The 15,940-nt window shown below is 45.3% G+C and overlaps 1 protein-coding gene across 2 annotated transcripts; it reads left to right on the top strand.

Moving 5' to 3' along the window:
• Positions 1–1,624: 1,624 nt before the first annotated feature.
• Positions 1,625–15,923, top strand: ZNF599 (zinc finger protein 599). 2 transcript variants are annotated; one of them, XM_058706444.1, is made up of 5 exons: positions 1,625–1,979; positions 4,645–4,771; positions 5,122–5,217; positions 13,344–13,452; positions 13,610–13,728. In XM_058706444.1, the coding sequence occupies exons 1-5, from the start codon at positions 1,962–1,964 to the stop codon at positions 13,674–13,676; spliced, it is 417 nt and encodes a 138-aa protein (XP_058562427.1). In that variant the 5' UTR covers positions 1,625–1,961; the 3' UTR covers positions 13,677–13,728. The 2 variants fall into 2 exon arrangements, with proteins under 2 accessions (XP_058562427.1, XP_058562426.1); XM_058706443.1 differs by having other exon boundaries at positions 1,628–1,979; positions 13,344–15,923.
• The last annotated feature ends 17 nt before the right edge of the window (positions 15,924–15,940 follow it).

Genomic DNA, 15,940 nt, shown 5'->3' with positions numbered 1-15,940 from the left:
ATCACTGGGCGGAAGAACCAAGCAGCACTCGGAGATCTTGGAAGGCAGGAGGTTTATTTTACACCGGTGGGCTCAGAGGAGATCATTCTCCAGAGGTGTGAGCCCAGAGCATCAGTAGCAGGGACAATTTATAGCCTGTTCGAGAGCGAGGCAAGCGGGGTAGGAAGAAAAACCCGGAACAGGAGTCTTCGGGCAGGGACTGGAATTCCCCTATCAGTCCTTGTTGGCCATCTCATAACAGATTTTTCCCTATCAAAGTCACTAGCCACACCAGATTTCTACCTTTGCTTCCCCATTTGCCAGCCTGTCATTTTTACTCTGACTTCTGGTCCCTGTTGAGTCCCCCACCTGTCTGGCCTCCATCTCTCACCTATTCTCCACTGTTCTCTCTGCAGCACTGTCCAACATTGGCCTACACATGATACGACGTACATTTGCATGTACCCCTAAATAGTCCCTGGAAACCAGCTACAGTCTATTCACATTTTCTGCCATAGCTTATGTTCTGTAAAGTCACCTCAAACACTGAATTAGTGAATATGGAATCACTGCTCCTAGGGGAACTGGAGGGTTAGGATCCTGTAAGCCCCTGCACAACATTTTCATCAATAGATCAATGTTTAATGTCATTTTATATGTTTCTGTTTAGAGACTTTATTTAATATATATTGTTGATTCATTAGCATTGAATTCATAGCTGACAGCTCTGTAACTCATGCCTGAACACAGTTTATCTAACACATGTGTTTTCTCCATGAGGCACATCACAGCCTTCTTGTGCTTTGGGACACCAGACAGCACTTCAGCACTGTGTCTATGGCCCATTTTAAACAGCAAAATCACCAACTAAAAGCTCAACCTCACTAAAAATGTGGCAGTAATTATATCATTCACAGGACTCTTATTTACAGCATTGAGCTGAAATTAGAAGGCAGAGTCTCATCCTCTTTGACCTCAGCTGGGAACATGCTTATGGAAACCCCAAGCCCAAGGTCCTGAGTTTATATGGAACAGTTCCTATTTCTGGCAACCAGTGGAAAGTTATCCCAGGCAAAGGTACCAGCATGTCCAAATACTTGGTGAGGCTGAGCTGGGAATGTTCAGAGAATCACGGCTCTCTTTTCTTTCTGGCAGATCAGGAGAGTAAGAGTTGGGTGTGGAGTGGTAGCCTGAGAGGTTGGATGTGTTCCTGAATGTGATGGGAACAGTGAAGTTATGTGGCCTCTCTGGTTGCGGAGTGGAGAACAGATTCTGGGAGTAAGGGAGGAGGCAGGAAGGCAAGGGATGAGGCTATTACACTAGTCCAGGTAAGTTTTGGTGGTGGCTGGACTAGTATGGGGGCCATGGAAGTGGGAGAAGTGGTTGGATTCTGGATCTGTTTTTTATGTATGGCTGAAGGGCTGCTGAACTCTATGTGCTTCTCCTTCAACCTCTTAAAAGCCATAGCCCTGTCTTTGGAACTTAAACACCACGTTTCTCAGAGAATGGGAAGTACACTCCCCATCACTAAGATTCAGTCAGAAACTACATTACCCAGCAGGGAGTGTTTCTGACGTCAGAGGCGGGCGCTCAGCCAATGACGGAGAGCGGAGAGGGGCGTTTCCTGCCGCAGAGTGGGCGGGACTTCTGGCGTCCTCTCTAGGACCTCATTTGGTTGTAACGGGTCTGTGCTTAGCGGAGCTTGTAATTGGAGCGCCGGGGGAGGCTGCTTCCCAGAAGGGGCTTCCAGACTGAGCTATTTGAGCCCTGACTCCACCTGTAACGGGGTTGCCCCCCGCCTCGGCACCAGCCCTTCGTCCCTGCGGTACCCGCAGGCGGCCCCTTGGACCTTGTTGCGCGTTTACACAGCGGAGACCGAGGTGCCAGACCACCCGGCCCAGGGCTGGGGCGAGGGGTCGGCTGAGCCCGCTGGGACGGGCGTTAGTCGCAGCTTCGCGAAGTCTCGCTCGGCCGTGGGCCCCATGGCGGCGCCGGCGCTGGTGAGTGGTGGGTCCCACGTGCCCACGCGCGCTGCGGTCGGTGTTCGCACGGTTCCACTCAATGTGATATAGATCCTGGGACTCCTGGCCGTTCCTTCTTAATGCTCTTGGATCTGGGAGTCTTGGAGGAATGGGGGCGGGAGAGGAGCAGATCTTACTTACTTCCAACCTCGGGTTCTGAATCCAGGCCAGAGGTTGTCAGGGGAGACCCCCATTTCTGCCTCTGACCTCAGCTTGCCTTTCACTGCCCTTGGCCTCCATTGCGTCGAATCTGAAATTGGAATGCCGTGTATTAACGATTTTTCTCAGTTGAGGGAATCAGAGAGGGTACACTTGTGACGTGTGCCCTTCAGTGCTCAGCATGACCCAGAGAACATCACTCTGGATGCGCTTCTGAGAGGGACTTCCCTGGCCCTGCTCTGCTCTTAGGCTCACTCCGGGGACAGTCTGGCCCGTCCCTGCCACAGGTCTGTAGGGGATGGGAGCTCTAGAGCAGAGGTAAGGGGGGAGTCGCGTTTTTTGAATTGCTGCTTTTCTGATAGCAGTAGAAGGTCCCTGGACAGGTGGGAAGACAAGACAGTCACCGGATTGAACTCTGCAGGCGCCGTCTGTGTATTACAAGTGAGGTTGGTTTGCGGTGAATCCATTTTCCTGTTGAACACATTTTCTTATACAGGTTCCTACACTTTCCAAAGGTGTGGATTTTGCCCCTGGCTTTTAGGAGAGACCTACAGTAGTAAGGTAAACACAAAAATCCTCTTTGGATTTCTTTTGGTTGGTGAAAAGAGTTGTGAATGTAAGTTTTTCTTAAAAGCAAAGTGGCAGTAAAGGGAACTTCCAGAAAGTGAGGGATACTCTTCACTTTACTGCCCTTTTGGCTTAGAAAAGTTTTCATGGGAACACTTTGCTTTCAGATCGTGGGGAAAACCTGTGCTTGTGAAGGGACTCTCATTAATGACGGTGTCCAGGAATGCTGTGTGTCTTGGGACGTAAACACACAACAGGCCCTAAGTTACTCTCTAGCACGTCACACTGTTTACTCTCATCCTGCCTCCGACCACTTGGCTTATTCATCTTTTCTTACCTGGCCCGCTCCCCGACTTCACTTCAGCCTGTTCCAGTGACCCCTCAGGGAAGCCTTCCCCGGTTGCCCTGGGGGCCTTCCCGGGTTGCCCTGCCTTGGGGACATAAGTCCCCTAATGTTTTCAGTCACCTCACTGTCCTTTGTTGCTTCTTGGAGCCCTTAGGGCCGTGTGACTTGATCTGGCTCATTTATTTAGTTTCTTGTTGGGGACCTTTCCCCAGCCCTGGAGTGTGAGGTCCTGTTGTCTGTTCTGTCCCTAGGCCTAGAAAGTGCTGGGCCTGCACCGGTGCCCAATAAGTGATTGATGAGTGAAAGATTTTTCCCTTGGGGTGCCTGGGAGGCTCAGTTGGGTAAGCCTCTGACTCATGATTCCTGTTCAAGTCATGATCTCACGGTTCATGAGACAGAGCCCCAATTTGGGCTCCGGGCTGACAGTGCAGAGCCTGCTTGGGATTCTCTCTCTCCCTTGCTCTCTGCCCATCACACTCACGCATGTGTGCTCTCTCTCTCTCTCAAAATACATAACTTAAAAAAAAGAAAGAAAGATTTTTCTCTCTGGGACTCTTTCATACTTAGATTAAATCTAACCTCCCCACCATGGCTGGACCAGAGGGACCTGGGTCCAAATCTTGCCCCGTCTCATTAGGCATGACAACTCTGGTTGACTTGGCTTGAGCCTCAGTTTGCTGGTTGAAAAACGGAGAAGATGGCGCTTACCTCGTGGGCTGTGAAACAGTTAAGAAATTCACAAATCCATGGAGCACTGCATGTGCTGGACTCTTGCAGTGTTTGCTTTTAGAACATTCTAATTCCCACACCAGCCTGATGAAGCATAAACTATTACTGTATTGATAGAGAAATCGAGGCTGAAAGAAGTTAGCATGTGTTGGTTCACAAGACTGGATTTAAAAAAAAAAATTTTTTTTTTAATGTTTATTTATTTTTGAGAGAGAGACAGAGACAGAGCGTGAGCAGGGGAGGAACAGAGAGAGAGGGAGACCCCAGGATCCGAAGCCGGCTCCAGGCTCCGAGCTGTCAGCACTGAGCCTGACACGGCGCTCGAACCCACGAACCGTGAGATCATGACCCGAGCCGAAGTCAGACGCCCAACTGACGGAGCCACCCAGGTGCCCCCCAAGACTGGATTTAAACTCCAGGAGTCTAGCTCCAGACCTACGGGCTTTTGGTTGCTTTAACACAGCATCTGAAGCCCTCAGATGCAGGCAAGCAGTGTGGACCAGAAAGGCTCTGCTGCTACTGTCCTTATTTGAGTTATTTTTCCCCATTCTTCCAACATCCCAGAGCACTTTCGATCTGCTGCTCACAACCCATATGAGATTAGCATTGTTTGTGTCTTTCTCCAGTGGCTTCCTACACAGGAGGCTTTTCTCTCCCACACCTTCTATTCTGTCAGAGGCACCATCTGCCTCCCTCCTGAGCCCAGCACAGAACTAGGTTCTCAGGAATTACTCAGGGGTTCAGGCCTCAGGTCTTTCTGGACTTGCGCTGGTGGCCAAGCAATTGGTTATCATCTCATTTATTAGATGTACAGCCACCCACCACCTCTCTTTGACGTTGTAGGCATTAGTGTCATTCGAAGACGTGGCTGTGACCTTCACTGGAGAGGAATGGAGACAACTGGATCTGGCCCAGAGGACCTTATACCAGGAGGTGATGCTGGAGACCTGTGGGCTCCTGGTCTCACTGGGTAAGACCTCATCACTCTCCTGAGTGATACCCATGGACTTTCATTCCATCCTCTTTCTCTAAGCATGGCTGATTGAGAAGGCCTCTGGGACCCAACTTCCTCTCTCCTCACAGCCTCACCATAATTCTGGTCTAACCTTTTGATTATTATCCCTGTGTCTATGACAGTGATTGTTGTATAAGAAGCATAGTTCTCCGGGGTGCTTGGGTAGCTCCGTCGGTTACGGATTGACTCTTGATTTCGGCTCAGGTCATGATCTCATGGTTCATGAGATTGAACCCTGTATACTTGAGAATTTTTCTTTTGTCCTTACCTATATACCCATGCCTCATTTATTTTTCCATACACAGGACATCCTGTTCCCAAACCAGAACTGATCTACCCACTGGAGCCTGGGCAAGAACTCTGGACAGGGAAGAGAGGCATCTCCAAAAGCACCTATACAGGTAGGTGGCTGAGAATCCGGCAGGTGGGTGTCACGGCAGATGGGTTTCATGGCAACTGACAGATTACCGGGGGAATCTCTGTTTCTGAAATTCCATGGGTAGCTGCTTCTTGTGGCCTTCCTGGGGTCTTGGTTGATGATGGAGTACTCCAGCCGTATTTCCCCTGTCTTTCCTCCTCATCACACTCTGCCTTTATTAGGGTTAGAATGTAGTATACTGAGTAAGACACGGCTCTAAATGCTCAGCCACTCACCAGCCTCATGACCCTGGGGAAGTTGCATGACCTCACTATACCTTTGATAGACAAGTTAGGCTAAGTTAATTCTCTGCTATAAAAGATAAACTCCCAAATCTAGGTGAGTCAACAGATAAAGAGTTTTTTCCTCATTCATGCCATGGTTAATGTGGATCAGCAGGGGAACTCTGTACCATGTATTCGGGGACCCAGGTGCATTCTGTTGTCGGTATGGGGCTATAAGGTTGCCCTGGCACCGTCCAACTCGCCAAGGGGAATGGGAGAGAAGGAGAGGACAGACGGCCTCCACCTTGCAGTGGTGCAAATTAGGATTTTTCCCCTTCAAAATGGTGTGAAAGTGGTACACATGCAGTAGAAACTGGACTTGGAATTTTGAGTTTGGATCTTTTCCTTGGCTGGTGATACTGCAGCAGGGTAGTGTCTCCCGATGCTGGGCAGTGCAGTGAGCTGCACCTCCCAGTTAGCCATGCAATCCTGCAGGTAAACAACCAGTACACTTACAGCCATTCTGGCTTAAAATTTTTTTTTTAATGTGTATCTATTCTTGAGAGAGAGAGAGCGCCAGAGTGTGAGCAGGGGAGGGGCAGAGAAAGAGGGAGACACAGAATCTGAAGCAGGCTCCAGGCTCCGAGCTGTCAGTACAGAGCCCAGCGTGGAGCTTGAACTCCTAAACCGCAAGATCGGGACCTGAGCTAGTCAGACACTTAACTGACTGAGCCATCCAGGCGCCCCACAACCATTCTCTTTTTCCCGTTCAGTATAATATTCAATAAATTGCACAAGATATTCAACGCTTTATTGGAAAACAGTCTTTCCTTTTGATGATTTTGCCCAACTGTAGGGTAATGTAAGTGTACCAAGCACGTTTAAGGTCGTCCAGGCTAAGCTATGATGTGTGGTAGGTTAGGTATATGAAAGGCATTTTGATGGGTTTATTGGGACATAACCCCATCCTAGGTTGAGGAAGATCTGTAGGCATATCCGCCTGCACACATACTTCACTTCCATTCACATTCCATTGACAAGAGCTGGGTATTAGGCTACATGTTGCATCAGACTGGGAAATGTGGTTCAGCTTTGTGCCCAAGAGGAAGGGGCCAGCAATATGATGAACATACATTCGGTCTGCTAAACTAGCCTATATTAGAAAACACAGTAATGATAGTTTCTGCATCATTGGATCGTTTGGAAATGTAATTAGATAGCAGGAAACTTGTAATTAACAAGTTTATTAAGTGCCTGACCCAAAGTAAGTGACAAAGTAAGAAAGGTTACAGGTGAGTAATATTCGTGCATTATTAGTCATAATGAATAATGTTATCTCAGACTCCCTTCCGAATTCAGAAAAGATAGTCCTTTCTTTTGCTGCAGATTACTACCTCCAGCTGTACCTTGCATCCCTCCCTTTTCCACCTTCCCTATTCATTCATTTATTCCTCAGTACATCCGTGCATGCATCCGTCCGTCCATTTGTGAAACATACTCAGAAACAATCCCTAGCCTTGTTGTCTTCTTGCCCTCCTGTCTTACAAAACTTCAGGGAGACATTCGCCTTGTCAGCCCCACCTCTGAGCTGCTCAGGGCAGCTGGACCCATCACGTGGATAGAGAGGTGCCAATGCCGGTTCATGATCTCTCTCCTCTCGTGTTCCTTCTGGCTGCTCAGCCAGTGAGTATCTGGCCACCCCCTCCTCACCCCTAGAATCTATCTCACATCTTCACCCCCCTCTGCAGTTCCACATCTTCACTCGAATGTTCCAGAGGTACTTCACACTCTCATCCTAAAAGGGACCTCACGATTTGGCCCACGCCTCCCATCTCCCAATTTTCAATTAACGGTCTTACCGTCGAATAAGTCAAGAAAGCCAGCAACAAAAGTAGACCCCGCGACACCTCTACCTTCTTCATACCCTCTATCCAGCCATTCCTGAATGTTGATCACGTTTCATCATCCATGTCTCCTGAATCTGTCACCTTCACCAACTCTGTCAGTTCTGCATCAGCACCCTAGTCCAAGCTGTAGTCGTCTCCTGCCTGCATGACTCTAACAGAAGTCTAACTGGTCTCCCCGGATCTGCTGTGTGCCTCTGGTCAGCTCTGTGTCCTCCGTCTGCTTCCAACCACTCCCCTTCTTCCAGATATCACCACCTGCCTCGTTACTGATAACTCAGCATTGTGGCCTACTTCACACTGAGAATAGAGGCTACGTGCTTGGTTTTCCTGCTCTTTCACCCTTACAGACTCACCTCTGCAGCAGAGTTCTTATCTACAGCATGGATCTAGATCCCACCTTCACCTGCCTTTTCAGGTGTGTTATCTATGGCCATGTGGCAACATTACCACAAACATAGCAGGTTAAAATATCATTCATTTACTGTTTTCCTTCCGTGGGTCAGAGGTCCAGGCACAACTTGGGGTCGGCTACAAGCCACAGTCATAGGCACCTCACAACATGTCAGCTTCCTTCTTCAGATCAAGTGATGGTGGGAGAGACTCCAGCAAGATGGATGGGACACAAAACCTCATCTCTTATATTCCGTCATTTTGCATATTCTATTCTTTTTCATTTAAATTCAAGTTAGTTAACATATAGTGTAATATTGGTTTCAGGAATAGAATTTAGTGATTCATCACTTACATAGAACACCCAGTGCTCATCCCAAGAAAGGTCCTCATTAGTGCGGACCCATTTAGCCCATCAACCCCCAACCTCAGATTGTTCTCTGTGTTTAAGGGTCTCTTATGGTTTGCTTCCCTCTCTGTTTTTATCTTATTTTTCCTTCCCTTCCCCTATGTTTATCTGTTTTGTTTCTTAAATTCCACATATGAGTGAAATCATATGATATTTGCCTTTCTCTGGCTGACTTATTTCTCTTGGCATAATACACTCTAGTTCCATCCACATTGTTACAAATGCCATATTCTGTTCTTTAGAAGCAAAATCAAGGCCCTGTAGCATTTAGCTAGAGGGATCGTAATAGGTTGTAAGCATCACAAGTTAGCAATTACAGGAAGCCAACCAAGAGTCTGCTGCATCAGGGACCTTGAGTCTTCAACTTATTTCTTGCCTCTTCTGTATCTTCGCCTTCTCACCTAATTCATCTTCTCTCAGAAAACACAGTGAAGTTTCTGACCCTGGGGGAAACATGAAAGAAAATTGCTCTTGGCTCTCCAACAGCATCTAAATGTTGATGACTCTCTTTCACCCGAACAACCAAGCTTCCGGGAGGAGTTTTCTCATTCTCTGAAGAGACATCTACACAGGATGTCTAGGCCTCCCCTTTACTATTTTTTACTGTTTTCTTTAATTGCTGTACTAAAGTGTAACTTACACATAGTGAATGTACAAGTCTTAAAGGTTCATCTTCCTGAAGTTTTACTCATACGAACCCGAGTACCACCACACAGGTCAAAAAAATACAGTATTTCCAGTGCCTCACAGGCTTCTTGTGCTCCCTCTTTTTAAATATCTCCTTCTACGGGGCGCCTGGGTGGCGCAGTCGGTTAAGCGTCCGACTTCAGCCAGGTCACGATCTCGCGGTCCGTGAGTTCGAGCCCCGCGTCGGGCTCTGGGCTGATGGCTCGGAGCCTGGAGCCTGTTTCCGATTCTGTGTCTCCCTCTCTCTCTGCCCCTCCCCCGTTCATGCTATGTCTCTCTCTGTCCCAAAAATAAATAAAAAAATGTTGAAAAAAAAAATTTTTTAATAAATATCTCCTACAAAAATAATGGGCACTTAACCCAGTGACTGTAGATGAGTTTTGAAGACTTATAAATGGATCCCACAATACATGATACTGTTCTGTGTGTCTTCTTTTGATAATTATTATTGCTCCGAAGTCTGTCATGCAGTTGCAAATTTGGAGTTATTTCTTACTGTGCCGTGTCTCAGTGAATGAATAGATTTCATTTACCCATTTTACTGTTATTTGGCTTGGACTCCATTTTTTGGAATATTGTGAAGAACACAGCTACGAATATTCTTGATATTTTTGTTGGATATGGCACACATTTCTGTTGGGAATATGCAAATGAGTGGACTGGCTGGATCATGGTCTAGGTGTATGATTAGCTTCAGTAGAAACCACCAAACAGTTTCAAAGGGACTGCACCATTTCACATTCCCAGTAGTCCTCACTGCTGTGCATACTGGGGAGCAGGTGGCATCTTCCCCTTTACTCTTTGAGACTCAGTAGTGTTTCTCAGCACTGCAGTACTGAAAATGTTCTTACATTACTGTTGACATTCTGACTGGCAAATGTAGCACCTATAATAATGATAATAAATGGTGGTCTACACCTTATTGAATGTTTGCCATATACTGGGCTAGTTGATTTGTATGATTTTTCTCATGTAACACTGTTAGGAACATTTTATGTGTCCTCCCAAAATTCATATGATGGAACCGTAACCCCCAGAGTGATATTAGGAGGTCGGGATTTGGGGAGATGATTGGGTTTAGATGAGATCATGAGGGTGGAGCTCCCATGATGGGATTGGTATCCTCATAAGAAGACAAAGGGAGACCGTAGTCTTTCCAGATGTGGTGTGTGTGCTGGGGATGGTTGGGAGAAGAGGGAGAACACTCTTGTGTCTCTTCTTATAAGGACACTAATGCTATCAGATCAGGGCCCTACGCTTATTACCTCATTTAACCTTAATTGCTTCTATCAAAGGCCCTAGCTTCAAATTCACATTGGAGGTTAGGGCTTCAACACATGAATTTTGGGGGAACACAAACATTCAGTCCATAACAAGATTTGCTTTGAGGGTAAATATAGGGCTATTCATATATTCTGTTTTTTCTTGTGTCAGTTTTGGTAATTTGAATATTTCAAGGAATGTTTCCACTTCATCTAATTATTCTATTACATTTTAAGATCGTTTCATCTTAAAATGGTAAATTTTATATAAATTTTACCACAGTAAATAAATAAATGCAAGATATATACATATGTTTTTACACTCTTATCTTAATCATTTGGTGCTCATCACCACAAGTGCACTCCTTAATCCCAATCACCTATTTAACCCATCCCCCCACCCACCTCCCATCTGGTAACCATCAGTTTGTTCTCTATAGTTAAGAATCTGTCTCCTGGTTTGTCTCTGTCTGTCTCTTTTTTTCCCTTTGCTCGTTTGTTTCTACCATTCCACATATGGGCAAAATCATATGGTATATGTCTTTCTCTGAGTGACTTATTTCATTTAGCACTATACTCTCTAGTTCCATCCATGTTGTTTCAAATGGCAAGATTTCACTCTTTTTTATGGCTGAGTATTCCATTGTGTGTGTGTGTGTGTGTGTGTGTGTGTGTGTGTGTGTGTGTGTATTTCATCTTCTTTATGTATTCATCAGTCGATGGATGCTTCCATACCTTGGCTATTGTAAATAATGCTGGTATAAACATAGGGGTCCGTGTATCCATGCACACATTTTTATAATACCATTATAAACTGACATTCTCAAAACAAATTTAAAAATTTCTTCATTGTACTCGTGTATATTTTGCTTTTTTATTTGAACGTTATAAAAAGCATATCATAGTTTACATTGTCTTATGTGATTTGTACTTTTTATTCAACGGTATATTGCTAAGACTCACCCGGCACGTTGGTATAGTTCACTTATTTTTTCTTCTGTAGTCATTTGCAGGAATATAACACAGTGTATTCATTTATCTTCATGGGCATTTTCTTGTTTCCAGTTTTTCACACCCACAGAGTGCTGCCATGAAAATTCACATACACTATATCCTCATGCATGTGTAGGAATTTCTCTTAGTAGTGTTCCCAAGGGCTAGAGTTTTTTGATTATTATCAGGTAAGCAAAGGAGAACGTTACTAGATGCTGCCCTGCTGTTTCTTTACCTGCATTATAATAACGATTTCATGGATCCACATCCTTTCCAACACCTGATATTGTCATGTTCTTATTTTCAGTCAGGTAAATATATGGTATCTCATTGTGGTCTTTTTGCCCTTTCCTCATATCCAAGAAAGTTGATCACCTCTTCATATATATTTTTTTTTTAATGTGCATTCATCCATTTTTGAGAGAGAGAGGGGTAGAGTGTGCTCCAGGGAGGGGCACAGAGAGAGAGAGAGAGAGAGAGAGAGAGAGAGAGAGAGAGAGAATCCCAAGCAGGCTCTGTTTCAGCACAGAGCTCGACACGGGGCTCGATCCCATGAACCACAAGATCACGACGTGAGCCAAAATCAAGAGCTGGAGACCCAACCAACTGGGCACCCAGGTGCCCCTCTTTATGTGTTCATTGGCCAATATGTATCTTGTGCGATGAAAAAGTGGAGTGTTGAATTTCCCACCTGTAATTGTGGTTTTGTTTATTTCTCCTTTGAACTCAGTTTTTGGGTTGATTTGAGGCTCTGATATTTGTTGCATGCATTTTAGGATTGTTACCTCTTCCTGGTGTTTTGATCTTTTTATCATTCTATGATGACCCTCTTCTTCTCATTTACTTTATCTGATATTTAGACACCCTTGTTTGCCTTTTAAAAAATTATATTTAGTCAATTTGACCAGTCTTTTCTTTTACAGTTAATGCTTTTGTATCTTATGAAATCTTTCACTTTCCCAAGATCTAAAAGATATTCATTTATACTATTTACTAAAAACTGTTAATGTTGAGCCTCTGACAGTAAGGTCTTAATCAGTCTGGAGTTAGTTTTTTATGCGGTGTGAGGTTAAGAATGCAATTTCATATGGCAAATGATTTCTCTAGATCCGTTTATTGAATAGTCCCTCCTTTTCCCATTGGCCCCTCTGCTACTTCTGTCATATATCAGAGTATATACGTACATTTCTGAGTTCTCAATTCTGTTTCTTCCTTTGATGGTTCGGCAGTTTATCTTAAATCTATGCCTACATCATACTGCCTCGATGCATCTAATCATCGTAATCCTAATTCCTCAAAGGGCAAATGTCCCTGCTTTATTCTTCTGTGGAGATATCCTGGTGTGTTCGTTCTTTTATATAAATTCCTCAATGAGCTTGTCACTGTCCTTGAAGAACTCTATAAGCTAAATGCTTAACCTGAAGTTGTATAGAATTTGTAGGTGAATTTAAGGAGAACTTTATATGACGAATCTCCCTTTTCACATCGATCTTCGTTAATGTGATACATTTATAATTCTCTTCATCTAGATGATATCCATTTGGCACCTGTTCACCTAGTCTTTACCCAGACGAAGTAGAGTCCATATGCCCACCTGCTAGCTTCTTACCATCCCCCACTACCGCACAGCCCAGAACCGCGAGCTTTCGCGTCTCGTCCGTCCCCACCTGCCTCTCCATCCTCGTCTTCATCGTGCTCTCATCCTCCTCACTTTGCCTGGCATTCAGCATTCTGTCAAGACACTGCACGCTTGTGCTTTGTCAGCCACTGCAGTCTCTCTCCTATTTCCGTCAGGGAGCCCCTGCTCTCCTCTGGAAATAAGCTCCCATGGAACCTTTCCTGGGTAGCCTCCACCGATCTCTTTCTGCCTCCCACGTGGGCCAAGTCATGCGTACCTTCCCTGTGCTGTCATACCATGATGTGCCAGGGCGCAGTTGTTATGCACAGTGTAGCCATTGCTCTGCCCACCCTCCTCCGTTCTGGGGAGTGAGGAGTTGTCTCCACTCCGCATTCTCTATGCCGTGCCCAAGTGTTTCTTCCTGGGTTAGCTTTTAAAGATGTCACGAGCGCGTGGGTTCGCAAAGAAAGAAACTGTAAACCTGAGCGCGATAGCTGCGTAAATGCTACAGGCGTCGGAAGGATTCGATTTCATCTTCATTCTTCCACTCAGATGGTGATTTTATTTGCTCTGCATCGACATCGCTAATAGACACCTTTCTGTATTGGATTTCCTTCAGGTGAAAAAGCAAAACCTGAGACCACAGAGTTTACTGCTTCTCAGCTGGCCTTCACTGAGGAAGCCCCTTTTGAGGACCAAATGACACAGGGAGCCTCGAGGGATTCCAGGTTGGGGCAAGCCAGGGATCGGGAAAAGCTATCAGAAATGCAGGAAGGAAACTTGAGGCCAGGAACAGACCCCCACGAGGAGACATGCCCTAGGAAGTTGAGCCATAAAGATGATGATTTGGAGACAGATGATAGTTTGTGTTTAACCATTTTACAGGAGCGAGTCACTATACAAGATGATCTACATGAACGTGATGGCCAAGGACCCAGAAAAGACCCTGTGACCGATGCAAGGAATAACCTGTATAAATGCAAAGAATGTGGAAAAGGGTTTAGCAAGAATTGGGCCCTTGTTCGGCATCAACAGATTCACGCCGGAGTGAAGCCCTATAAATGCAGTGAATGTGGGAAAGCCTGTCGTTATATGGCCGACTTCATTCGACATACAAGGTTTCATACGGGGGAAAAACCATACAAGTGTGTGGAGTGTGGGAAGGCCTTCAAACGCAGGTCTCACCTCACAGAGCACCAGCGCATTCACACTGGAGATAAGCCCTATGAGTGCAAAGAATGCGGTAAAGCTTTCACCCACCGCTCCTCTTTTATCCAGCATAATATGACGCACACTAGAGAAAAGCCCTTTTTGTGCAAAGAATGTGGGAAAGCTTTCTACTACAGCTCTTCCTTTGCTCAACACATGAGGATTCACACTGGAAAGAAACTCTATGAGTGCAGTGAATGTGGAAAGGCCTTTACTCACCGCTCCACTTTTATCCAGCATAATATGACCCACACAGGAGAAAAACCCTTTCTGTGCAAAGAATGTGGCAAAGCTTTTTGCCTCAACTCATCCTTTATTCAACACATGAGGATTCACACTGGAGAGAGACCCTATGCGTGCAGTGAATGTGGAAAGGCCTTCACTCACCGCTCCACTTTTGTCCGGCATAAGAGGACTCATACTGGAGAGAAGCCCTTTCAATGCAAGGAATGTGGGAAAGCCTTTTGTGACAGCTCTTCTTTAATTCAGCACATGAGGATTCACACTGGTGAGAGGCCCTATGAATGCAGTGAGTGTGGAAAGGCCTTTACACACCACTCGGTTTTTATCCGACATAATAGAACCCACACTGGAGAAAAACCCTTGGAGTGTAAACAGTGTGCAAAAGCTTTTTACTATAGTTCTTCCTTTACTCGACACATGAGGATTCACACTGGCGAAAAGCCCTATGTATGCAGAGAATGCGGGAAGGCCTTTACCCAACCGGCAAATTTTGTTCGTCATAATAGGATCCACACTGGAGAAAAACCATATGAATGCAAAGACTGTAAGAAGGCCTTTTGTGACAACTTTGCCTTAACTCAACACACAAGAACTCACACTGGAGAGAAACCCTTTGAATGTGGTGTGTGTGGAAAAACCTTCAGCCACAGTTCATCCTTTACTCACCATCGAAAAATTCATACCAGAGTGTAAAGGCCTTTGCAAGTCATTTACTTCAATTTTAAGGAACTCGTACTGGTGAAATACCTTTTCTTTTGAATATAACTATTCAGGAAAACATTTTGGCCAGAGAAGTAGTTTACTATCTGATAATTCATACTGAAGAGAAACATCATAATTGTCATCCCTGTGAAAGTTTCTTTGTGGCAGGTCCTCTCAAAGGTCGTCTTAGAAATTGACCAAGCCTAGAGCTTTAACTACCCCTGAGATTGATCCAGAAGAGAGACCCAGTGGTTATGCATTTAGGAAAAATGTCAAGAATTCTTGACATCCCATGTTTATACTACAGAACCATATCAAAAGTATCTTAAAAGTACAATGAGACATAGTGAAGGAGATGTAGAAAAGAAAGGAAAACAAAATGCGTGTATGGCTTCTAATTTCCCTGCCAAGCTTGTGATAATTTGTCATCGGGGGGGGGGGGGGTGGGGATATGGGGGGGATGAGAGATGAAAAATACCTCATCTCCTTTATGTGTTTATTATATACCTGTAGTCAGGAGAGTTGGACCATTGAAGGCAGCTCTGCTGCCAGCTTTTGTTTTTTTTTTTAATTTTCTTTATTTGAAAACATTGTGATTTTTACCCTTGAGCATAAATGTGAGAGATGTAGAGGCCTGGGTCGTGAAATACTTAAATACGCACACGCACACCCACGCACAGAGTCAATTCTTGTTATTCATTGTAGTTGTATTCTATACATTGATCACAAACACTGAATTGGTGAATACTGAGCCATAGCTCCTAGGTTCCTGTGAGCCTCTGTTCACATTTTCATCAACCAATCAATGCGTAACCCATTATGGAATTTTTTTTTTCTGTTTAAAAGACATTTATTGGGGCGCCTGGGTGGCGCAGTCGGTTAAGCGTCCGACTTCAGCCAGGTCACGATCTCGCGGTCCGTGAGTTCGAGCCCCGCGTCAGGCTCTGCGCTGATGGCTCGGAGCCTGGAGCCTGTTTCCGATTCTGTGTCTCCCTCTCTCTCTGCCCCTCCCCCGTTCATGCTCTGTCTCTCTGTCCCAAAAATAAATAAAAAACGTTGAAA

The sequence above is a fragment of the Neofelis nebulosa genome, chromosome 17 (assembly GCF_028018385.1).
Source record: "Neofelis nebulosa isolate mNeoNeb1 chromosome 17, mNeoNeb1.pri, whole genome shotgun sequence".
NCBI lineage: Eukaryota > Metazoa > Chordata > Mammalia > Carnivora > Felidae > Neofelis > Neofelis nebulosa.
This window is presented reverse-complemented; position numbering and strand designations above follow the sequence as displayed.